Source organism: Stegodyphus dumicola, chromosome X2 (genome assembly GCF_044657685.1).
Source record: "Stegodyphus dumicola isolate Sdum_Otavi_A_Nest chromosome X2, ASM4465768v1".
Lineage (NCBI taxonomy): Eukaryota > Metazoa > Arthropoda > Arachnida > Araneae > Eresidae > Stegodyphus > Stegodyphus dumicola.
The window spans coordinates 69,390,073-69,417,290 of NC_140781.1; the positions used below are offsets into that span (position 1 = coordinate 69,390,073).

Consider the following 27,218-nt stretch of genomic DNA (forward strand, 5'->3'; position numbering starts at 1 on the left):
GGATACTTATAATCATTTGTGAAATCATCTTTTATATTAAAAACTTTAGACCAATATTTATCAATTGTACACTTGACTTGATTTCCACTTTCATCAGATGTGTAGAGCATTTCTTTGGTGATATCAATATCACTCTGGCATAACCTTATTTCAGCTTCTACTTTTGACTTTTCATTATCGCTAAAAATATGGGACATAAAAGATGATAATTTTTCAAAAGCTAATATTGTACTGGTTTTACCTCTTAGCTCTGGATCTAATGCTGTAAAACTAATTAGATATGAATTTTTAAGGGGTAATTTCTGTTTCATATGCTGTGCTGTATTAGTATAAGCTTTCATCAGAGAAATTTGGAATTCTTTTGCTATTGAATGACGTTTTGATAATTTCTTCAGAAGAGTGGAAGCTTCTGCACCAGTAAATATTACTTTGCTAGGTAGATGGAATTCTGGATTTGTGACATCAACCTTTAATAAATCATTATAAGATGTGCACTCTATATTTTCTGGCTTCATAAAAAAAAGAGAAAAATTCTGCCATCAATTTATAAACACTGGAATGTATTAAATGAAGCATTGGTTTTTTTGTTTCAAATAATTTAATATATGTGTTGAACTCTGGTAATGCTGCTGAATATAATGCCATATGCAATAAAGTTTTGTTTTGCATAACAAATAACCCATTTAGTATTCTTTTTTTCCCGAGCTAAAGCATCCTTTGTGAGTTGTTGGGAATGCAAGCAAGAACACCCCTTCAACAATTTTTTTCTGAGCTGCAGAAATATTTCTTTTATTGTATACAGTTTCAACATAAGAAAAATAATCTCCCTCATCAGTTTTATACAAGTAGTGAAAATAAAATGCAATAAGAGCATCCCACAGATCTTCGATTCTTTCTAAAACACATAAAATGTACACCCACCTATGGTCTGGTCTCTTCAAGGGCTTAAGTTTTTTAATGGCAAGGGATTCACAGATTTTGAAAAAATTTTCTCTTTTACTGCAGCTTTTCATATCAAAATAGATGTCATCAAACAAATCTTCTAAGTATCTATCAAAACATGAAGCAAATTTTTTTTTGCACATTTATTAGCTGTGTGACATGTGTCACCATCAATATCTAATAAGTGGGGTGCTTTGTTTGATCGTAGTCTGGTTTCAACACCCTTTTTTTTTTTCCACGCATGGTGTTACATGAGTCCATTAATACACTAATTAAGTTTGCCCATGGAATATTATTATCTTCAATAGTATTAACAACTGCTTTAAAAACAGCTTCTGAATTGCAAGATTCCATCTTTAGAGATGCAAAATGATGAACTACAACTTCATTTTGATTGTTGTCATAAAACTGCACCAATATTGCCAGTATACTTTCTTGAACATTGCTAGTACTTTCATCCAAATTTAGAGAAAATGGAGTCTCCTTTAAAGTTTTAATGATATTTTCCTTAATAGTTTTTGCGAGCCCATATTTCATCTTATAACATGCAGTAGTCCTGACATTTCCAACAAGTTTAGTGCTGTCTGATTGCGGCTCAACTGTTTTCAGAGTTCAATTAAACTGGGAGCTACACTGAAAGAAAGAGAATTCTCGGCGATAAACGAAGTTATTAATACCTCTTGGCGTGCTTTTCTTGTCACTATATCCAATGGCCGAGCATCAGTCTCCAGTAAGTCATCAGTATTTTTTGAATTAGCATAATTACTTAAAGTCATTGAATGTCTAATGCACTTTGAATATTTTATGTGCATCACAGTTTTAGAATGATTTGTGAAAGCCTTGAATCCTTCCCCACCATACTTCAGCAGTGAGTTACAAAAAACACAATATGCTTGTCCAGCAACATTTATTTTCTTGCACCATGTGCCAATGGTATCCCCATTACCATCTCTCCGTTCAATCCAATTCCACCTAAATGCATTCTGGACACCTTCTTCTAATTGTATAATATCACTATTTATATCGAGAAATTTCATAGTGAAATTCTCTTGCGTACATAAATAAAAAAATATTTCAATAAATGAAATGAAAAATTTACACGTGCATCAATAAATGAAACGAAAATTTTACACAGCGGAGAAAAAAAGTTGAGAAGCGATCAATGACAATTAGCTAATACGGCGAAAAATCCCCCTGCGAATTATTTTTACAATGTTGATGTGAGTTTTTTTACGATGACCGTATTTAAATGTCTTTTTGAGGGTTTTTTTAAAACTTCCGGGGTCTGGACTCTCGCTTTCACAGGCCCCTCTACTCGTTCAAAGCTTTCTTTTCAACTTCTGCCTTCTGGGTACGCGGACGGTTTTTTTTCAAATTTCCTTTTTGGGCCTTGACCTTCGAGGTTCGATGAGTTAGCTTGATAGCTCTTTCCTCCATAAGAGCGGTTTGCCTTTCTGGTCTGGTCATTTGAAGATTGCCTTCGGGTACTTTGAGAATACGATGCCCCTCTAACTTTTTCCGCTATTCTGCGATTTTGAAACTTCACCGCCAATTCGAAGAGCTCCTGCAATGTGCTTGGGCTTCTAATTTCGAAGTAGTCTTGAACAGCAGATAACAATCTTGGTAAGATTATTTCAATAATCTCCGCGTCGGGTTTCTTCCCATACAGCATATCCGTCAGCTTAATTTTTTGCAAAATAAAGTCCGTGAACTCTTCTATATTCCGTTGATAGAAACTATATAGTTCGGCTTCCAGCCTTGCTCGATCTTTCACTATGGGGAAGGCCTTTACTAACGATTTTTTGAAATTTTCAAATGCATATGTCTGGCTTCCAAATTCCCCTAATAAAAATTTGCCTATATTCTTCCACCATATCGCGGCCTGTCCTCTTAGTGCAGATGTGGCAATGGCAACTTTTTGTCTTTCAGGCACAGGGTAGAGCTGAAAGTGATTTTCTAGGCCTTCCAGAAATATCGTCACCGAATTTTTTCCGTCGAAATTGACGTTTGGCTTGATTGACGCTCTCAAAGTCTGGACCAGGTATCCAAATCCTTCCAATTGGCTTGCCATTTCTTGGTGTTGACCCGCGGCTTCCATCCGATTTTCGGCCATTTCAGTTCAATAAGTGTTCGGGCGCCAATGTAGAGTTGCGCGCCTCCAATTTGCACGCAACCAAGAGGTGACTGTTGAAACTGGAAAATAGACAGAGTCTTGCTAAGGGTTTCCAAATCCTTCCAATTGGCTTGCCATTTCTTGGTGTTGACCCGCGGCTTCCATCCGATTTTCGGCCATTTCAGTTCGATAAGTGTTCGGGCGCCAATGTAGAGTTGCGCGCCTCCAATTTGCACGCAACCAAGAGGTGACTGTTGAAACTGGAAAATAGACAGAGTCTTGCTAAGGGTTTAAGTCCCTTTTTATTCAACTTAAGAAATTACAATTGCGTGCTCTTGACGCTCACAAACTACGCCGACCCGGCGGTAAAATAAAAATAAGAACCTGAAAAGAAAATAATAACAAGACTCTAACTACGAGGCTCTCTAAAAGTAACTAACCTCACCGCGTTTTACAATACCGCTGCTAATTCAGCAAACTTTGAATATCACGTTGAACGATTAACAATTCTCTGAGGCAAGCACACAGGCCGAAACGCGAGGTTCTTCAATTTCTGGCTAACTACCTCCGCGCTCGTGAAGTACGAACAGCACACCTCGAACTCGTTTCCTTTCTATTTAACTCAGAATACTTCCGCTGATAATTTGAATCCTTGCGCGTTCTACTAAAATTTACATATTCTGGCATTGGCAGTTCCAGGGGAAAGTAAGGCTTGACAGGAAAGACAGTTTAAACTTAAAATAAATATAAACCCTACAAAATAATACTGTGATAGTTATTTGCAGTTTATCCAACATTTTCATTTGTCATGTTTGTACCGTAGCCGCAGCTTTTGGTTGTTAAACCAGTCACATAATATTTACCTTCTCGATTTTTGGATGATAAAATTATTTTAAAAAGGGAGGAAAAATAAACGAGGATATATGGCACTTTATGAGCAGCAGGCAAAAGCAAGGTGCCACGAAAGTTGTGGACTTTAAATCACCCTGTACAGTACAAAGTCCAAGATCCAGATTCGTCGGGACTTTGGCGATTTCGGGACTTTTACAGATATTATATCATCAATAAAAACTAGTAAAATGGCAAGTAGAAATTATAGAATTAAATATGAAATCACGATTTATGAAATAATGAAGCACTTATCCAAAGGGTAACAAAATTTACGGAAGAAAAGCTTAAAATTTATTTGTTTTAGAGTTTATTCGCACATCTACACTTTATTCCCCACCATTTCTGGCCTCGTATTTCTCCATGTTCAATTAGCATAATTTTTTATGTCAATTTGCTGTCTATAACAGCAGGTATTTTGTCTTCTTGACTAAGCGGAAAAGCGATGAATCATAGGTGACGAACGGATCTAGGACAACCTACTTGCCCTACAAATATTGAAAAGAAAAGAAAAAGTTTTCATAGAAAATATAATGAAAGTTTTTTATCATTCGGGTTTACTTGGAATGTAGATGAAATGGACTTTCAACCAATGTATGAAACCATCGTTTCTTAAAAGACATCCAGAATCTAAGCATGCCAATTTAAAGAATAAATCTGAAGAATATTTTAAGAGGAAATTATAGGAGTTCAGAAATAGTAAACAACTAATGAAAGGTTTTCTTACTTCAAGTGAAAAAGCTTCAGAAGCTAGTTACCTAGTAAGCCAGGACTGAACAGGCTCATACTATTGGAGAAAACCTTATATTACCAGCAGCTAAAGATATCATTTTAACATTATTCAACAAAAAAGGCTAATGGTTATGAACTTAATAATTTTCTATTACAGTAAGTCAACAAATTCATGAAATGGTAAATTCCATACAAGAAATACTTATTCAAGAACTAAAACGTGAGTACTTCGCACTGCGGTTAGATGAAAGTACTAATATAACAAACTCTGTTGAATTATCAGTTTACATACTTTTTGAAGAAGAAAAATGAATTGCCAAAGAGTATTTATTTTGTGAATCTCTTTATGATAGAGCAACTGCAAATAAAATTTTCAACGTAATTGACAATTTTATGTCTGAGAATGATATTCCTTGGAATAAGTGCATTGCCGTATGTAGAGATGGAGCTTGGGCTTTAACAGGAAAATATTCTGGTGTTATTCCTCAAATACAGAAAGTCACAAGTAACTAAATTTACTCACTGCTCTATTCATCGTGAAGCTTTCATTGCCAAAACAATCCCTAAATCGTTTTGAATGAAGCTGTGGAAATTGTTAATTTCAGTAAATGCTGAACCTTAAATTCAAGAATATTTACAATTTTATGCCAAGAGATGGACAGTGAACATGAAATGCTTCTGCTTATATTCCGAAATAAGATGGTTATCAAGAGTCAAAGTTTTAAATCGTTTTTTTTTTGAGCTTCAATCAGAATTTTAAATTTTCCTCTGTGATCCAAAATTTGAACTGCAAAATTGTGAGTTATGGTTAGCACGTTTAGCATACTTAGCTGATATTTTTGGAAAGTTAAATGAGTTAAATTTAGGATTACAAGGACAAAGCATTACTTTGTTTTCCATTAGAGATAAAATAAATGCAATGATAAAAACAAATTCGAGCTAAAAATCAAAGAACTGTATAATAGAGTACAAAATCCGAGATCTGGACTTCGGCAATTGCGGACTTGAGATTTTTCCAGATATTACATCATCAGTTTAAATCTAGTAAGATTGAGATTAAAAATATGAAATCATGATTTATGAAATAATGAAGCATTTATGATCTAAAGGGTATCAAAATTAAAAAAAGAGCTTAATATTTATATGCTTACTTTATTAAACTTTTCTTTCAATGTATGCTGTTTAAGTTGCTTTGTTTTTGTGCTAATACTCTCTCTTTAATTCTATACACAGATATAATTTCTTATTCAGTTACTACCACCGTGTCAAGAATTCTGAATAACTTGTAAATCGAAACTTTTCCCTTTACAATAACTTCTGTGTCACTTTCTTCACTATCGGTAACGGTATTTTTGGTTCTAGAACCATACTACAGATTTTGTCGTCCGTTAATTGATTGATGATTGGGGCATTGTCATCACAATCAAAAACTTCTGTTAACACACGGTGGAGACATATGAGCTCTGGCGCTGGTTCTGGCTTCATGTGAATAACAAATCAGTTAATCTTAACAATTGTCATGTATTTTCGTGAAATTTTTCTAATTTATGAGAAAAAAGCAGTGTACATGGATATAGTGAAGAGTGTGCGCAATGCCATTTTTGTGCAATTCTGGAATGTTTTTTAAGTAAAAATAAGTCGACGTGTACATGGTTTAATTATATTTTAATTAAATGATAATTATTTTGTGAATTATATGTTTGTAGCAGTTTGGTATACGTTTCAGTGGAAGTAAACGTGCAGGGAAATAATTTAAATATTCGACACTAAGTATTTGAAACCATTTTTAATATTTGCATTATAAATTCGTTGGTGACGTTTATAATACATAATTTAGAGGTAAAAGTTTGGCTGATCTTTGGAATATGGTAACTGGTAGTTTGGCGACATTTTGGAGGCGATAAAGGTTACTACCTAGGACTTTGGTAATAATGTGAGAAGCACTCAGTTCCGATTACGCATTATTTTGTGTGAGGGAAATGAGAGATTATGAGATATGTCATGTGACATTAATGGACGAATTACAGTTCTTTAATCGGAAAAGGGGGTTAATTTGGAAAAGCTTCATTGTGTGTTGTGTGAAATAGTGTTGATTAATTTTCGGATTGCATGGCACTATGTAAAGTGAATTCCAAATTTTTAATGCATTTATCTGATAATAATAATAAGTTGAGATTGTGTGAAAGGAAGGATATTACAGTTAAGTTTAAATGGCAAATATGGTGAAAATGGACATTTTGTGAAAAGGAGTGCAAGGAAGGGTACGTGGTTTGCTGAAAGTAATTTGAGTATAGGTGAAATTTTATTAATTTCTTATTACTTGGTGAATAGACTTCCAGTTGACTACTGGATTTAGGATTTAGAAATTAGCAGTAGTACTGCAGCCACGTAATGAAGATTCTGAAGAAGATTAGGTAAGTTAGTATTTTTAATCATTTGAGGATATTATTTTTATGCATTGTTCTAAATGTAAGGAGTAAATAAATTAATGTGGTATTATTGGAAAATTGTTATTAGCAATGATTTAGTTTAAAGTAATTAGGACTGTAATCTAACTTTTATTAATTTAATGTATGTGCTCATTTATATTTTAAGTAGTGTTTTTTAATTTAATTATATTTTAATTTAATGAGCGTGATTTTGTGAGTTATATATTTGTAGTATTTTGGAATACGTTTGAGTAGTATACGTTGAGTATTTTCCTGCATTTTCGTGAAATTTTTCTAATTTATGAGAAAAAACCAGATTTAATGGATATAGTGAAGAGTGTGCGCAATGCCATTTTTGTGCAATTCTGGGATGTTTTTTTAAGTAAAAATAAGTCGACGTGTACATGGTTTAGTGATATTTTAATTAAATAATAGTTATTTTGTGAATTTTATGTTTGCAGGAATTTGGTATACGTTTCAGTTGAAGTAAACGCGTATGGAAATAATTTAAATATTTGACACTAACTATTTGTCACTATTTTTAATGTTTGCATATAAATTCGTTAGTGACGTTTATAATATAATAGATAATTTACAGGTAAAAGCTTTTGGACATTTTATATGTGGAAATGTTCATCCTTGAAAAGGGTATGTACTTTTCGCGATCAGGTAATTTCATATATGTGCTTTTTATCGAGTTTAAAGATTAAGAAAATTTTCCTGCATTTTCTTGCAAATTTTTGTAATTTATGAGAAAATAGCAGTGTAGATGGATAAAGTTAAGAGTGTGTGCAATGCCATTTTTGTGCAATTCTGGGATGTTTTTTTAAGTAAAAATAAGTCTATGTGTAAATGGTTTATGTGTATGTGCTATTCTGAAAAACGCGCAAGGAGTTTGCGATTCTGCACTTTTTCCCAATTTTGCAGTGAATATTTGTCATGATTAAGCAGTTTTGTTACATAAAATTTCTAGCATCAGTGTAATTCGGCTAGTAGATTGTTGGAAAAAGTGTTGAGTAAATGAAAAGAAAAGAAACATGTCTTTACTTCGTGAAGACAAAATGGCGGCGAAAAAAAAATAGAGGGTTGCTGTAGCAGAGTTGGTCGCCAAATTTTCGCCAAGTTACCATAATCCAAAGATCAACCAAAAGTTTTTGTACATTTTATTTATTTTATACATGGAAATGGTTCATCCTTGGAAAGGGTATATATTTTTTCGCGATCAGGTAATTTCATACATGTGCTTTTTACCGAGTTTAAAGATTCACAAAATTTTCCTGCATTTTCGTGCAAGTTTTTGTAATTTATGAGAAAATAGCAGTGTAGATGGATAAAGTGAAGAGTGTGCGCGATGCCATTTTTGTGCAATTCTGAGATTTTTTTTAAGTAAAAATAAGTCGACGTGTACATGGTTACTGTGTATGTGCAAATCTGAAAAACGCGGCAAGGAGCTTTGCGATTTTGCACTTTTTCCCAATTTTGCAGTTAACATTTGTCATGATTAAGCAGTTTTGTTCCATGAAATTTCTAGCATAAGTGTAATTCGGCTAGCAGATTGTTGAAAAAAGTTTTGAGTAAATAAAAATAAAAGAAACATGTCTTTACTTCGTGAAGACAAAATGGCAGCGGGAAAAAAAAAATAGAGGGTTGCTGTAGCAGAGTTGGTCGCCAAATTTTCGCCGAAAAGTCGCCAAGTTACCATAATCCAAAGATTAACCGTAATAAAAATTAGATTACAATCCTAATTACTTTAAACTAAATCATTGCTAATAACAATTTTCCAATAATACCACATTAATTTATTTACTCCTTACATTTAGAACAATGCATAAAAATAATATCTTCAAATGATTAAAAATACTAACTTACCTAATCTTCTTCAGAATCTTTATTACGTGACACGCACACTTCCCTACAGAAATAGTTCCAATCGGCTGCAGTACTACTGCTAATTTCTATATCCGAAATCCAGTAATCAACTGGCAGTCTATTCACCCAGTAATAAGAAATTAATAAAATTTCACCCATGCTCAAACTACTTTCAGCAAACCACGTACCCTTCCTTACACTCCGTTTCACAAAATGTCCATTTTCACCAGATTTCTTGCACCGACATTCAAACTTATCTGTAATATCCTTCCTTTCACATAATCTCATTTCATTCCCACATTTTGCACATTCATACTTATCCGCAATTAAACCTACACTCATACACCATTACATCAGTTCTTTTGAATTATCAGATAAACGCATTAAAAATTTAGAATTCACTTTAAATAGCGCCCTGCAATCCGAAAATTAATCAACACTATTTCACACAACACACAATGAAGCTTAATACAAAATAATATAGTACTACAGATATTTTTCCAAATTTACCCCCTTTTCCGATTAAAGAACTATAATTCGTCCATTAATGTCACATGACATATCTCATGATCTCTCATTTCCCTCACACAAAATAATGCGTAATCGGAACTGAGTACTTCTCACATTATTCCCAAAGTCCTAGGTAGTAACCTTTATTGCCTCCAAAATATTGCCAAACTACCTGTTACCATATTCCAAAGATCAGCCCAATTGGATTTTTGTCAATTTTCTTTTACTTTTTAAGTGTAGCTCAATGTGTATATAGATAAAGTCAAGGGTGTGCGCAGTGCCATTTTTGTGCAATTCTAGGTTTTTTTTTAAGTGAACATAGGTCAATGTGCACATGGATACCAAGTATGTGCAGTTCTTAAAAACGAGTCAAGCAGTGGATGATTCTGCACTTTATCCAAAATTCTATTGCCAACTTTTCGTCATGGGCAATTCCCAAATTGTTAGGATCATAGGATATCAAAATTAATTAATAAATAAATAAAATAAAAAATATATAAAAATTAAATCAAAAAAGGATTTAAAAATTAAACTAGTATTTCAAAGGCGTCTTAAGAAATATAGAACTAAATAAAGTTACGCAATCTGAAATCACCGCATACGCTAGATTTGGCGTGCTGTTAAATGGGCACGTTGCTAGATTTGGCGCTTTTGTGCATATATTTTCGCTGCAATTTTTTTACGGCCCTCAAAACAGAATAGTACCCAATTTTTTAAAGCATTTTTTACATAATTTTAAAAATTACTTTTATGTAGATATTCATAGTGAACACATCAAAACAAATAATATAGTATCATACTGTATTTTTGTGCATTTAAAACTTGCATGCATTGCAGGGAAAACTGGTGATCAGTGGACGGAATATCACGCATTTGACCACCCATACATCCAGGAAAAACAATTCACTGTCTAAAATATCTTGCATTTTTGAATTTAGGATAGAAAATGTATTAATTTTCAGCAATTAAAAAAAAAAAAAAAAAAAAAAAAAGCCCTTTTTGGGTCAGAAATTTGAAAAAAAAAAAAAAAGAAAAAAAAAATCCAACCAAGAAGGGGTTAATCAGTTATTTTTAAACTCATATCTGTTTAATATCATGCTATGTACCAAATATGAAATTTAAAACACTAAATCTGACTTATACATCCTTTATATCAAAACTTAACCATATATCGCTAAAACCATTACCACTGGCATGGTGATACCACATGACTAGAAATTCATTTACCTCCAGAGTTAAAAGAAATAACCAATTTACTTTATTTAATACGTGTTGCTCAATTAGTATTCATTTGACAGAGGTACTTCGTGAGAGTCAATTAACTAGTTAATATCTTCGTTATTGACATTCCCGTTTTTTTCATTCACTAGGTTCTATCTGTTACAATTTCCGAAGTTTCTTTAGTTTTATGAAACCAGCCACCATTTGTGGGCATAACTGTTTCCAGGCATCATTTATTATTGACTCTTTCACTTCAGCCAACTAGTCTCCAATAATTTTTATTACATTCAATATACTATAGTTTTGCTGAAAATCTTAATGTTGGCCCACTTTCCTTACCAGTTACTTGCACTGATGGCTTGATTCATTACTGTCCCCAGATAATATCATTTAAGTGTAGATCCATGGGCTGCATGAGGCAAGCAGTATTGGAAGGAGGAAACACAACAATAATTTCCGGCTATAAATTCTGCAGAGATTTGGGGTGTCCTGGAGCACGGTCTAAAATTAATACTACTATAAATTGTATAACTGCTGGAATTAAATCAAAAGTGAGCCAGTCTTTAAATATTAAACGTAAACGCTCGTAATAATAACAGTGGCTTCAGTTTTTTAATCACTAAGTTTTTCCACGTGCTAATCGGTTTTCAGAAAGTTTATGTTCCGCGGCAACTGATTCTTCCTTCAATAAGAATGTAAGATTATTCTTTTTATCATTTAATTATTTTTTTTTAATATACTAAAACTTGAGAGAAAATAGAAATAAAAACTAGGTGCAACTGCACGGAAGTGAAAAATTTTTGCAACATCGGCACAATTCTTTAAAAAATTGAATTTTTAAAAATGTGCGAAAATCGAGGGCCACCTGTAATCCAAATTGATAAGATAAATATATTAAAACGTTTAAGTACATTCAGACACGAAAAATATTCACAAAGGTACTTTAGAAAAAGATATAATAAAGATGACTTACTTACAGTAATACTACAACGCACGTTGCAACGATATTCTATGCTACTCGACACACATTCATAATATTTACTACTTCATGTCAAAAGCAATCCGAAATCACGATTCAACTCTAAACAAGCATTCCAGACAAGATAAGGGTATCAATTGTTGCCAATTTCTAACTAACCAATTTCTAACTAAACTTTTCAATAAGCATTAACATGTAGTAATTCTGCTGTGTCTACCCGTCCGACGTCGAAGAGTTAGTTCAACGGTCGGCGCTAAATCCCCGAACGCGCAGGCAGGTCACGTGGTCTTAAGTTTATGCGTATGCCGACATCACGACGGAGCTCCGCCCAGTATCAACAACAACTTCGATGGATGTAAACATAGTTCACAACGATTCGAAAATATGAAATAAGGCCTTGTATCTGTGAATATGTATGTCTGAACGATTTCGAGCAGTCTGGTCTTGGTTATGTTCTCCGCCTCTTATGAAAGCAAAAGAATAAAAATAAAATAAATAAATAAATAAAAAAATCCGAAAGCTTTCAGACTTTAAATTACGTCCAAAGGTTCGTTTTCTTAACGTTTTGTGTGTTACCTTTATTTATTAGATATCATGTTCTTCACAATTAAACGATAAAATTCAGTTCAATAGCCATGTCGCAAAATAATTTTAAAATGAGACTATCTTTAGAATTTCCAATACACAGTTCTGCGCGCTGGAGATAAAAAGTGTTTTTTTCCCTCCCATAGAGTGTTGCCAAACGTTTTTTTCCTTTCCCCGTAGATTGTTGCCATTGCTCGCATTCAAATCGTTGAGTTTGTTATTCAAAAATTCGTTACAGTTTTACAAAATATGAAATCGACAATAAAACTAATTCAAAATTTCGGCTTCCACATGGCCATATTCGCAGTAGGATTACGTCATTCAAAATTCGATGGCTCTATGTACCGTTGTTTTATCAAAATGCAAGAAATATACATACATATATGCAGATTTTTCATTATTTAATTTCTTCAAATATAATGCAGGTGGCAACAGTTTCAAAAGTGAAAAGGACATTTATAGTGATTCAACGCAAAACGAAAACAATAGTCCTTCAGGGACAAAGCATCTTTGGACTAATTAGTGATAATTTTTAAAAATGGTTTAATATAGAAAATGTAGTGTACGTAAAAAAATCTTCTGAAAGATACTCTAATATCAGATATTTATAATAAAACTGATTCATTCACACTGGTTCCTCCTAAAACCATCCAGGGTTCCATCCAGGTAATAGACCAGCCGGACCTTATCCCAGCCATCCAGGTAATAGACCTAAAGCCATCCAGGGTTCGAATTTGAGTTGAACCATTGACATTCAACAGTTTTATGCACTTAGACAGGTGTAAATTTTTTTTAACTATTCTGCTGATTTCTTATTTTTGCATGGTACGATTGCTTATTCAAGTTCACTGATGAAGCCAAGTTTATTAAAGCAAAATTAACCTGTAAATTATTTCTTTCTAAGAATATTCAGAATAAAACTAGGATTATTGTAATTTTACATTAAGAATAATAATTTAATTCACTATGGAATTGTGTTTGAATAAGAGAATAAAAATAAATAGTGTTATGTGTTAACCATGAGACCATAAGAATGAATTAATCATACCATAAGACATTAACCAGACCATAAGAATAGAGTCTAAGATTTTTGAATATTTAAATTTTTTTTAAAAATTTAATTTAACACTAGACTTTACATTGCTTAATTCTCAAAATACTTCAGTGGTATTTTTCCTTTTAGACCTTTATTTTAATTGCTAACTTTTGAATATGTTAACCAACTGCCTTTCCATATATTTGCTATTCTTTTTTTCCCCCATATCACATCATTCATCATCATCTGCAAACTTGTGAATAAAATTTATAAAGTTACTACTAAAACATCTGTGTATTTTATTGGATTTATGATGCATGCATGATAGTAGATTCTCGTGGATCATTATAAATAGTTATCTGACTTTCATAACTATTTATAATGATATCAAAACCATTAGAAACTAAATTTCTTTGCTCAAGGCAAACTGCAATTTTTTTATTGCTTTAAAAATCAATAGTTTTTTTGCAAAATATAGGCACCCTTTAAAATTTTTTACTCGGTTTTAAATACTTTAGTTTCTTTGCCAGTACACCAAAGTTTAGAAAAAAGGAGACAGTTTCCATTTTCTGACTTCGAGCATCCAACAAATACATTAATTAGAAATTACAGAAAAATTTGAAATTTTTTATTACAAGCTGAAAATTAGGTGCATTTGAGTAAACATCTTAGCAACTACTCTGATATGCGCCCTCAAGTCGCCAAATATTTTTGGCGAGAAACTTCACGCTGCCATATTACTATCTAAATTTGTTGTCTACATTTCGAACTTTAAGCCTAAAATGTCTCCAAAAACATGGTTTTCGCACATGCAAAAACTACGTTTTGAACACACGATTTGAGCTAAAAATCCGAAACAAAAACAAAATATTTAGATAGCAAAAACGTAAAGTTTCTAACCAAAAATATTTGACAAGAATCCATGTACACAGCGACATGTTTTAACTTAAAAAAACATCTAGGAATGGCACACTGTAGGCAACGAACGAATCTACGAACTACGTACACCTCGCTTTAATAAATTAACATAACAACAATAAATTTCAAAGAATACCATGTACACAGCGTTCTGTTTCAACTTTAAAAAACATCTACGAATTGCACAATCTACACTAAAAACAAATCAAGAAAATAAATTAAAATAAATTTCAGACAATTCAAAAAACAACAATAAAAACGGAAATTCATACAAAAACAATGAATATAACATTCTACAAAATAAAAACTATAAAATAAAATGCACTTACCATAATGAAAGCTTCTTTTAAAAGCAGAAATATCTTTTCCCCCCCTATCTTCTCAGATACAGAGCATACAATGTCCAAAATACATTCGTTAATAAAACTTCGCCAGTCACACAACGTCTGTGAAGAAAACTTCCACGATTTTGCTATATCACATGCCTTCCTACGATTCAAAATTTCGAAAGTAACAATAAAAACTTCCTCCAACGTTAACTTGCTACACAAAAACCAAGATCCAAACCTTAAACTCCGCTGACACCCACATACTTTATTAGCAACAATTTTACTGCAAACCCACACAAGTCTATCAGAAACACCTTTTTTCGTCCGAGTTCTCATATCAGCTCCGCATTTCGAACACGTCAAACTCCGTTTTAAAAGTCCCGACTTCCACAGAAATTCCAAAAATACACTACGATGCCCATAAATAAATCCGTGAACAAAAGACTCGTTAACAACTCCAACATCGTACCTTTTCATACTAAATTTACTCTGCACACAATCTAAAATACGCGGCTGAAACCTTCCCACCACGTCTTTCATCGCAACATAGGCCATTTTAAAAACACACGCGACACGAACCAACTAGCAATTTAAACTACTCCACCAAAAGACTTTTCAACGTCGACATGGTTGCCATACAACACGCAATCGCGCCAAAAACCAGCTCAAAACACATATCGCCACATTTGGTGAAATTAGGGCGTTTATCAGAGTTGTACCATATCTTATTATATGATGCAATTATAAATTAAAATGAGTAAAATTTCAGGCAAACATCTTGTAAATACTATTTGCATCATTATCACATTTGTCAAACAAAACGCTCACAAGTGTTAAAAAATTCAAGCACAATGTTAATACTAAAAATTTTATGCTCATTTTTTCTCTAATAAGTATATGTCAGTGTACTTTTATCATGCATCCTAATACTGAGTGAAACTGTTGCAATTAATCAATATCAGATTTTATATGTGGTTCTCAACACACTCTTGTTTTGCAGCACTGCCTCTGTTATATTTTTGGCTGCACTTCTATATGAAAGACAAATGTAATGTAGATTCTGGCAAACTTAGAAATAATATTTGGGAGCGCTATGAATGTGTTTCTTCTACATATATCAACAATTCAACATACTTTCTGCATTTTCTGCCTTCATCTTTATTTATTACCACCAATATTTCTGTCATTGAACTTTATTTATCATTTATCTATTATTTTAACGCTCAGATATGCATATATGGAGTTAGTTTCCTTTATTAAAAAGATAATTATAAAGTAAAAGGCTTGCAATTATATATTGCTAAATTTTAACAAACGTACATATACGTAAAAAGCAAATTTAAAGTTAAAATAATTAAAAAATGTGCAAACATATATCATTTAAATTCAGATAGCATAAGTAAATCAAGTGCAAAACCAAACCATGAAAATAAATTCACCAATTTAGCAAATTCAAATTAATCTAAAACTTTAAAAAAAATGCATAAGTGAATGACTGTTGAGCAGGCAGGAGACAGATTTGTCAAGGGGAAGTTGCCTCCAAACCTAACTCTACAATCATTCAATTCGTGTTTCGTCATTCATGCAGACAAGGGTAAAAGTCAAAACCAAAAGTAAATACATAGTGAAGAATGTCCAAAAAGAAATACCAATAAAGTGGTACCTTGAGAAATTAGCAATTAAAATAAAGGTCTAAAAGGAAAATACCAATGAAGTATTTTGAGAATTAAGCAATGTAAAGTCTAGTATTAAATTAAATTTTTAAAAAAAAATTTTAAAAAAATTAATTTTTCAGAAAAATTAGAAACCAATGCATTATTGCTAAAGATACACAAGACAAATGGAGCTAGATTGGCACGGCACACTGAAAGTATACTAATGCACAGATTTCGGAAACATGTTTCTACTCAACTAGTCGGATTCATTCTACTGTGGAATAGTTAACAGCCGGACGTCGGATTGGTAGACGCTTTGGCTAATCAACGGCGAGATCCGTCCGTCTACGGACCTTGAATCCACGGCGGTACTAACTCTCAACGAGGCTCCTTGCTTACTCTGTTGTTAAATCAGAGAACAGCCTGCCATCTATCAAGGAGGTTAGAATAGAAGGAGGGAGGGTTCGCAGTTTCCTCCACTATCGGGGAATGAAACGCCACCGAACAAGCGGCGTCCACTTTAAAGCATTGCATTACGGTAGTGAAACGTGCGTGTTTTTAAGCTGTTCCGTGCATGTATTTTCCACTAAAAATATGTAAAATTTATAATGAAATACTTCGATATTGTATGTTTTTTGTTTTAAAGTTATAAAGATGATATTCGTAATTTACTACGTACAATCATTAAGAAATAGTTCGAAATCTAAATGCATGTGCATAACATTAAAGCATTTAAAAATAATGTTTTTGCATATTTCAAGAATTTGCTTAGGTTTTATTAGCAACCTTTTGTGTGTACTTTCCAGTTTTTCCTTTAAGAATTGATATTTCTGATTTATTCACAATATTGTAATTTATTAAAGAATCATTTTAAATATATTTAACCTGAAATTAATAGCAGATAATTATCTAAAAAAATAGTCACAGGCTGCATTTTCTTTTAAATGAAAGTTTTAAATAGATTCTTTTCACAACCAAGAACCGTATAACAACAAGAAAATAAATATTAATAACATAAAACAGATTTATGTGAATTCAGTGATTTCAGTTTATGCGCGTTTCATATTTATCAATCTGAAAAAAATTGCCTTGAATTAAGCTGAAATACAGAAATATACCTACACCTATATTTTTGGATACATCTTTCCACATGTTCAGTTGTGTAAATATTTGGTACTTACGTATTATCGCAACCAGGTTGACGCGATTTGTAAGTTTGAGTAAAAAAGTATGAATAGAAAGAAAATGTACATTTATTAATTACAGATAATTTTTAATACAGTTTTTTATATTATTTTGTTTTAAAATATAAAATAGCAATTAAACCCTTTCGGTTTCGAATTTGAATAAGTTGCAGAATTATTTTTTCGGCGGAAATCTTTTGGCTATTGCTTTTAGCACTGATTGAAAACCGTCTTCGCCATTAACAGCTTGAGCTTGACGCCATATAAATTCGATAAGGTATGAGTCAAGATGATGACGGGCTGTTCCTCTCTGTTTTTTGTTGCGCCATTTGGCTGAGCCCCACCTGCGCTCTACATGATGTGTGTGAACGCCCGTGTTGGGATCCACAAAGTTATATTTGTGATTAACAGTTCCATGCAGAAATCCAGCATTTTCGAACTCACTTGTATTTTATCCTTTCCAGCAATCCGAATAAATGATGCTTCCTTCCTTGATATTTTCGCAAATTTTTTCGATGAGGATAACGGCGCTTCTGTTAGATACAGTAACCAAAAAAGTCTCTTTCTTTTCTCGGCAAATTCCGCCGAAAACCCATTGCTGTGGTAGTACACGCCCAGTGTTATTTTTTCTTTTTACAAATAAACTTTCGTCTATTTTCACACACGTAGGGTTGCCGTAAGTAGGGTTGCCGTAAGTAGGGTCGCCAAATTTGGCGATTTATGCGAAATTTTGGCCTGGTTGCGTTAATACGTAAGTACCAAATAGTTTACTTACTTTTGTCGCTATACTGTCCACAAATTTGTAAGTTTATGCAAAAAAATTTTAACAACAGAAAAGTTAGTTTATCTTAATCAAATGCACAAATTATATTCTTAACAGTTCAAAAAACTTAAAAATGAATAATAATTAATACATAAAGAAAAGAATTACTTTATTTAACATCTTTACAATTCATAAAAATAGTAACAATTGGTGTCTTACTTTTCATGAAAATTATCAAACGAATTACCTAAAACTTTCAAATTATACAGTTTAAATCCTAGCATACATCATTGTATGTTAAGGAACAAAGATGCCAGCTATAAACAGAAACATTAAAATGTATTTAACATATATTGATTATTATTAAGTCCTTTTTTTCACATCTGGAAATAAAACAACATGACATTGTGATATTTTTAACCTTTGTTATCAAAATACATAAAAAAAAAAGAAAATCAATACTTACGCGTGAAAAACTAATCCCAGGAATCTTTTTCGAAAATCTGTTTGTGCATCCATATGCAACACAAGCTGACATGCTTCAAAAAGAAAAGAAAAAATATATATATTGCAATTACAGACTTCTTTGCACGAGTCACAGCGATAACAGGAACATGGCTGCCAAGCTTCACCGTTTAAGTTGAACCTTTCCTCCTTCTATTCTAACCTCCTTGCCATCTATATAGTGGTCGCGACTTTTTTGAACAATTTTTCTTGCTGTGCAGTAACATTTTTGTGTCCCTTCGTGAAGAAGACTGTCAGCTAAACTTTTAAAGCGAAGGAATGCATGTATGTAAGATATTTCTGGATCTTAAATGTTGATTTAGTCCATGATCGTGTGTGTGAAGTATTAATATAATGTTAATAACGTGTTACAATTCATCAGCCTTTGGGGTGCAATTTTGTACTGGAAACTGGAGTTGCCTCTCAGATAATTCTGTTCCCGAATTTGACCTGCGCTCAATACATCAGTAGTATATTGCAAAATGAATATAGCTTCCGTGTTTTCTGTTGCCTTTGTATTTGCTAACTGTATTTAAAATAAGTATGTACTTGAATTATTAAGCCAACCATGTTTCTGTGAGACAAAAACGAAACAGGATGGCATTAACCGGTGGGGGATTAATCATGGCAAAGAAAAACGATAAAAAAAAGTTTTAGTATAAATTGTGTTGAAGTTACCATTGTTCTTCCGTGACTGAAGTCATATAAAAGTGTAAATGCCCTTTAGAGGTTTAATATATTTTAACTGGATAGTACCACAAATATTTCTTTGATAAATTGAAACCACAGATTAGTCTTTCAAAACTTACAATGAACCTTCTCATATTTTTTGACACAGTTTTATCTTGCACAGTCTTATAGCTTCTGTAGTTTTAACACTTTGCATTAATAGCCTAGATTTCTTTGATTACATATTATTTGTAATAGGAAGTATTCTTCTTCTGGTGCGATATTTCTTGAAAGGTAAAGAATGAACTCTGATGTTATAAAAGTTTTGAAAACTTGAAACTCGAGGTATCTTTAGTTCGTAACAGAAAAATTTCTCCTGTTTATTCCATGAATTTAACTGTCTCACAATTCCAGCATTTATGATGGTCGGTGATAAACAGGAATTCCTTTCTTTCTGGTGGGCATGATGAAAGTCTCAGTTGGGCTGACCTACTTTACATTCATGTCTTCCATAGAAGAACTTACTTCTCTGTTTTTTGAACTGGGTTTCCTTTTTCCTGATATTTTTAAAGCTAGTATCACAGGAGTTCACAATTGCCTTAAAAAAAAAAAAAAAAGGTGATCAGTTTCTTCTAAATTAAAAAGTTTATTACACATGTTTATTACACATAAATTAAAACTTTTTATTTTTTTATGGATTTTGACCTATTTGTATGATTTATTTTTGCAGCTAAAATTCTCTTTTTTAGTTAAGAAAACAAATACACTTGATCTCCTAGCCGTGACAATATAGATTTCCACCGAGAATCTTCAAACATTTTTTACAGTATAAAACCATGTTTCTGTTGAGAAAGAAAATGAGAGCAAACTGCATTAAATATATATCCAGTGCTGAAATATGAAAATTTTAATAAAAAGCTCATACTTTATCTTTTAAAAACAAAATATCAAATTATAATTATTTTATCTTTTACAAAAACAGAATATGCAAATAACTGTGAATGAACAAGAATGTATTTAAGACATTAAAAAAAAAAAAAAAATCACAGAAAGTACATAAAATAATCGGTAAATTTAAGTATGTGGCACAGTTTTTGCTAGATATTATCACACATTATAATTATTTTTTGATGTTAATTGATTTAGGAAGTTCCTTGGTTAAGTGATGATTTTTCTATACAGCTTCTAACCTAAAAATTACAAATCAATTCTCGGTTGATCTTTAGATTATGGTAACTTGGCGATTTTTTGGCGACCAACTCTCCTACAGCAACCCTCTATTTTTTTTTTCCCGCCGCAAGACATGTTTCTTTTCTTTTTATCTACTGAACACTTCTTCCAACAATCTACTAGCCGAATTACACTTATGCTAGAAATTTTATCTAACAAAACTGCTTAATCATGACAAATATTCACTGCAAAATTGGGAAAAAGTGCACAATACCATACTCCTTACGCGTTTTTCAAAATAACACATACACATAAACCATGTACACGTCAACTTATTTTTACTTAAAAAAACATCCCAGAATTACACAAAAATGGCATTGCGCACACTCTTCACTATATCCATGTACACTGCTTTTTTCTCATAAATTAGAAAAATTTCACGAAAATACATGACAATTTTCTGAATCTTTAAACCCGGTAAAAAGAACGTATAATGAAATTACCTGATCGCGAAAAAGCATATACCCTTTCCAAATATGCACATTTCCACATATAAAATAAATAAAATATCCAAAAACTTTTACCTCTAAATCATCTATTATATTATAAACAGCAACAACGAATTCATACCGCAAGCATTACAAATACTTAGTGTCAAATATTTAAATTATTTCCATGCACGTTTTCTTCAACTAAAACGTATACCAAATTCCTACAAACATAAAATTCACAAAATAACTATCATTTAATTAAAATATCACTAAACCATGTACACGTCGACTTATTTTTACTTAAAAAAAAAAAAATCCCAGAATTGCACAAAAATGGCATTGCGCACACTCTTCACCATATCCATGTACACTCCTTTTTTCTCATAAATTAGAAAAATTTCACGAAAATGCATGACAATTTTCTGAATCTTTAAACCCATTAAAAAGAACATGTATGAAATTACCTAATAACGAAAAAGTATATACCCTTTCGAAATATGAACATTTCCACGTGTAAAATAAATAAAATATCCAAAAACTTTTACCTCTAAATTATCTATTATATTATAAACGTCACCAACGAATTCATACCACAAACATTACAAATACTTAGTGTCAAATATTTAAATTATTTCCATGCACGTTTACTTCAACTAAAACGTATACCAAATTCCTACAAACATAAAATTCACAAAATAACTATCATTTAATTAAAATATAATTAAATTCAAAACACTACTTAAAATATAAATAAGCACATACATTAAATTAATAAAAATTAGCTTACAATCCTAATTACTTTAAACTAAATCATTGCTAATAACAATTTTCCGAATAATACCAAATTACTTTACTTCCACCTTACATTTAGAACAATGCATAAAAATAATATCCTCAAATAATTAAAAATACTAACTTACCTAATCTTCTTCAGAATCTTGATTACATGTCCGATAAACTTTTCTTATTTCTGTTTCAGGATCTTTAAAATCATACTTATAGTTCACAGCAAGGTACCAAATAAAATAAATAACTTAATAAAACATCTTTACTTCTATCTCGCACAACCTTAAAGAAACACTTATTACTACCCCTTTCAATCCCACTAAATACCTATTTCGAATTCACTTTAGTTAGGCCATGGGATCCAAAAATTAACGAACACTGTTTCACACAACACAGAAAAAAGCCAAATACAAAATTTCCAGATTTTTTTCCCGATTTCCCCCCTTTTCCGATTAAAGAACCGTAATTCGTCCATTAATATCACATGACATATCCCATGATCTCTCATTTCCCTCACACAAAATAATGCGTAATCGGAACTGAGTTCTGCTCACATTGTTACCAAAGTCCCAGGTAGTAACCTTTATCGCCTCCAAAATGTCGCCAAACTACCAGTTACCATATTCTAAAGATCAGCCCAATTCTCCTCAAGGTCAGTAATTTTTAGCACTTATTTAAATTTTAGGTTAACTAGTACATGTTTGACTGAACTTGATGAAAACATATGGTAAAAATATATTTACGGCGAAAATTGGTGATTTTTGGCAGTACATGGATACCGAGCTTGTGCAATTCTTTGACTTGTTATTTTTGCTTAGTGCCGCTACACAAAGCCAAAATAACAAGACAAAGAATTGCACAAACTCGGTATCCATGTTCACATCGACCTATTTTCACTGAAAAAAGAACATAAGAGAATTGCAACAAACTTGGCATCATGCACTCCCTTGAATTATCCATGCACACATCGACCTATTTTCACTTAAAAAAACATCAGAGAATTACACAAATTAGGCATTGTGCACTCCCTTGACTTTGTCCATGTACACATTGAACTAAAAATGTCAAAGGAGCAGCTAAGAAAAAAAAAATACAGTACAAAGTCTGTAATTCGGACGTCCATAATTCGGAATGATCTATAATCCGGACCTCAAAGCTACAAACTTTATGCGCATGTGCTTTTAATGTATGATGGACGGTATAAACTAGGCTAAAATTATTTAAGGCATTTCAGTTAATGTTGCAGATTGCCCTGTTCTTTAATCTTCTAATTGGATCCGGCTCGTTTTTTGCAGACTGGTAGAACAATTTTATAAAAATTAAGCTTGAACTTTCGATTATGTCGAAAAGAGTTTCCGATTCTGGAGCTGCCAAAGGATCCACAAAGCGAAAGCATGTTTCGATGTCCATCAAACAAAAAGTGGAATTGCTGCAAAAAATGGATAAAGGCCTATCCGTCTCAAAATTATGCGAGAAGTATGGCATTGGAAAGTCCACTATCTATGACACAAGAAAAAGGAACTTTTTGAATTTTTTGTGGAAGCATCTTAAACAACTTACATTGAAAGAAATGTTTAATAAAGTAAACAAATATTAACCTTTTTTTTGTAAATTTTTATACCCTTTCGGTTGTAATTGTTCTTTATTTCATAAATTACGATTTCATATTTTTAATTGTATAATTTCTGCATGCCATCTTACCAGATTTAAATTGATGATCTATAATGCGGAATCGCCGAAGTCCCGACGCTTCTGGATTACGGGCATTGTACTGTATATAATCTCAATAAACTACATTTTAAATCAAACAATGAAATGACATAAAAAAGGAAATTCATCTTTGCACTACACAAAGGAAATATTCACTTACCTTATGTATGAATTAACATGCCTTCAGTCAAACAAAATTGCTTAACAGCATCCAAATGCTTCCTAAAATTATCTGAACTAGAATCTGTATACTGGCGTCGCCACATAAATTCACAAAATAAGAGTAAAAAATATCCTCTATAGTGCTGTTATCGTCTGACATTCAACTATACACATTACCTTCCTATAAACAAGAAACTTAATTTTGGCTACTAAGTAAACCTTCACTTACACACCAGTCGATTAATGCTCTTTTCTCCTTTCTTTCCAAATCATACACAAACATCAAATTAATCTTACCACATTAAGCCATTTTGCTGTCTAAACCACAAAACAAGCAATATACTTCCTAACCAACTCGCACCACAAGCCCTTACAAATTTACCACAATCATGCAACAGATTACGTCATAAAAGGGTTTCCGTAACATTCAACTACTCAGGCTACCATAAATGAAACAACAACTTCGTGATAATACAAGGGGTACCCTTCTCTCTACTCTAACCAAACAGACAAGCCTCTGATTGTCAGATAGAGAAAGACTAACTTAAAGTATGATTATGACATGCAGGATGGGTTTTTCTTTGGAAGAAATAAAGGTACTATTTGGTTTCGAGGGCCGTAAAAAATCGCCAAACTATTTTTGATGCCAATGCTGCCAAAAATAATTGCGGCAAGAAAGGAAGTATAATAGTAAATAACTAAGATTGATGTTTTAATTTAGATTAAAGGTTAATTTCATATAATACTTTTTTATTATTATAATATATATGAAAAAGGCTAAACATGACTGAATGGAAGCATAAGAGTAAATAACTATTTCAGATCATTATTATAATTTATATAAAAATTGCTAAACATAACTGAATGGATGCCTGCATCGCTATTTTGCTACCGACTTATCGCTAAAGCATAATTTCATCTCGTTGGTTGTTCAAACGTAATTTTCTACTATAATGAATGATGCCTTTTCTTTGAAAATATTCAGAAGTGCAGAATCGCTCACCGATTTGTTTGCCGCTTTTTACAAGGGTAAAAACAATTGGATTTTTGTCAATTTTTTTAAACTTTTTAAAATGAAAATAGGTCGATCTGTATGTAGATAAAGTCAAGCAGGTGCACAGTGATATTTTTGTGCAATTCTGGGATTTTTTTTTAAAGTGAAAATAGGTTGATGTGCACATGGATACCGAGTATGTGCAATTCTTAAAAACGCGTCAAGCAGTGAGTGATTCTGCACTTTACCCAAAATTCTATTGCCGACTTTTCATCATGGGCAATTCCCAAATTGTTAAATCCATAGGATATCAAAAAAGGATTTAAAAATTAAACTAGTATTTCAATGGCATCATAAGAAATATAGAACTATATAAACTTGCACAATCTGAAACCAGCACGTACGCTAGATTTGGCATGCTGTTAAATGGGCGCATTTGCTAGATTTGGCGCTTTTGCACAGACATTTTCGCTGCAACTTTTTACGGCCCTGAAAACAGAAGAGTACCGAAATAAACAACAAGAATTAGAGGCTTGCAAATGAAAGAAAATTTTAATAAAGGCTTGCACACTCACCACAAAGGGCAGTACAGCTCACTCCTACTTATATGGGATTGTTGGTTATAAATAATAATTTATGACTGACTGGTAAACAAGCATATAGTTTTAATTAACCAAAACTGACACTTTAATGAAAATGAGTGGGTGACAATAAACATCAAACAAACACTGTGACATTCAGAATGATGTATATAGTCAGCTTATGAATTATTAATAAGGAAGTTAATAAATTGTATTTTGTGTTAAAAGAGTAAATATTTTAAAAACAGTATTACTTTTTTATATGTTGTGCAAATATGTTTCCTATATTTGTTGCTTTAACAATCCACTTTCCCCCCAAAAATTCTTCCCTTTCATTAACTTTATATATTTCAGCTTTATGTTTAATGAAGCTTTCCTGTAACTTATATAATTATGATACAGCTCAGTCCTGAAGGTATTTTTCAGGGAGAAAGATTTTACGAAAATTCTCAGAGCATTCATAAACACTTCCATAACTCATATAGTTTACTTTATCATGCGTAGCCAGAGGTAGATTTATGGGATTATGTTATGTTAGATTATTTGAATATGGCAAAGCACATGAGGGGTGTCTGCTTGGAGGTCTTTCTAAGGGGAATTGGCTCTAGTCACATTATACATGGGGAAATCCGTGAAAGCTAATCTGCTTGCCTGGGATCGAACCCAGGTCAAACTTCTTGTTTTCAGCTGTCTTAACTACTTTCTACTGGTGGGATGGATTTATGGGATACGTGTGTCACAGTTGTGAGGGGCTCCCAACCTATTAATTACTTTATGAAAATTATAAATATACCTTTTGTTTTAAAATAAGAAGGACACTAAAAGTTTGGATGAATGATAAATAAAACTGAGAAGCACAGTGACTAATTGCATGAAAAGGTGCAAAAAAAAAAGTACAGTCAAAAGTCGCTAATCCGGACCTCAAAACTACAAACTTTCCGCGCATGCGTCGCGTTCACGCTTGCTCGTAAGACCTTTACGGCTGCGCATAATACGTTTGCGCATGCGCGTTTAATGTATAACGGACGGTATAAGCTAAAATTATCTGTTTCAGTTAATGTTGCAGGTTGCGTTGTTCTTTAATCTTCGAATTGGATCCGGCTTATTATTTTTTGCAGACTGTTGGAGCAATTTTATAAAAGTAAGCTTGAATTTTCGATTATGTAAAATAGAATTTCCGATGCTGGAGCTCCCAAAGGATCTACAAAGCGAAAGTATGTTTCGATGTCTATCAAACAAAAAGTGGAATTGCTACAAAAAATGGATAAAGGCATATCCTTTGTTTCTCTAACCATTCTGAAAATCTGTTTATCAACTTCACTCTGCTCTGCGGGGGGAGGGGGACGCCGCCGCGGCTCGCAATGAATTGGAAGTTGATCTGCCAGCACTATCCTTATCTTCAGGGCAGATGTTTTTATTTTATTTGGCTTATAATTCCTTACTAAATGTAGCATTTCATCTCGATGTACTCTGTCTTTGATATGATTTAAATCAAATTCCTCGTCATTATAAATATCACGAATACACATCAAATAGTTTTCTGGTTGCAATTTTCTAATTTCGACTAGGTGTAATGTATGCTTTATGCATGCGCACGTTGAAAGAAATGTTTAATAAAGTAAACAAATAAATATTAAGCTTTTTTTTTTGTAAATTTTGATACTGTTTAGATCATAATTGCTCTTTATTTCATAAATTACGGTTTCATATTTTTATTTTATAATTTCTGTATGCCATCTTACCAGATTTAAATTGATGATCTATAATCTGGAAAAAGCGATAATCCGGAATCGCCAAAGTCCCTACGAGTCCGGATTAAAGACTTTTGACCGTATCAGAAGTGTTTAATTATTCAAACTGTAAATTCCTTGTGGAAAGCCATTGGCATTAGTAACCCAGAGTAAGTGGGTAAATTGATTATAATGAAACAATGGTGAGTACTTAAAAATATAACAAAATGAATAACATTACTAATAAGTTTGATTAAAGCAGTTATGC

At 32.4% G+C, this 27,218-nt stretch overlaps 2 protein-coding genes across 4 annotated transcripts in view; one reads left to right on the top strand and one right to left on the bottom strand.

Moving 5' to 3' along the window:
* The window catches only part of LOC118199913 (uncharacterized), a 52,679-nt gene extending 40,764 nt beyond the window's left edge, over nt 1–11,915 (bottom strand). Inside the window, exon 1 of one of the 2 annotated variants that reach the window (XM_035371785.2) lies at nt 11,682–11,915. The gene's annotated coding sequence lies outside the window, so the exon portion shown is untranslated. Of the gene's footprint in view, nt 1–11,677 lie in introns of both variants that reach the window. The other variant, XM_035371786.2, reaches the window with a different exon arrangement.
* Nucleotides 11,916–18,789: 6,874 nt separating this feature from the next.
* The window catches only part of Mic26-27 (MICOS complex subunit 26/27), a 52,425-nt gene continuing 43,996 nt past the window's right edge, over nt 18,790–27,218 (top strand). Inside the window, exon 1 of one of the 2 annotated variants that reach the window (XM_035371787.2) lies at nt 18,790–18,942. In XM_035371787.2, the coding sequence (XP_035227678.1) occupies nt 18,937–18,942 (6 nt within the window). In that variant the 5' untranslated portion in view covers nt 18,790–18,936. Of the gene's footprint in view, nt 18,946–27,218 lie in introns of both variants that reach the window. The other variant, XM_085808746.1, reaches the window with a different exon arrangement.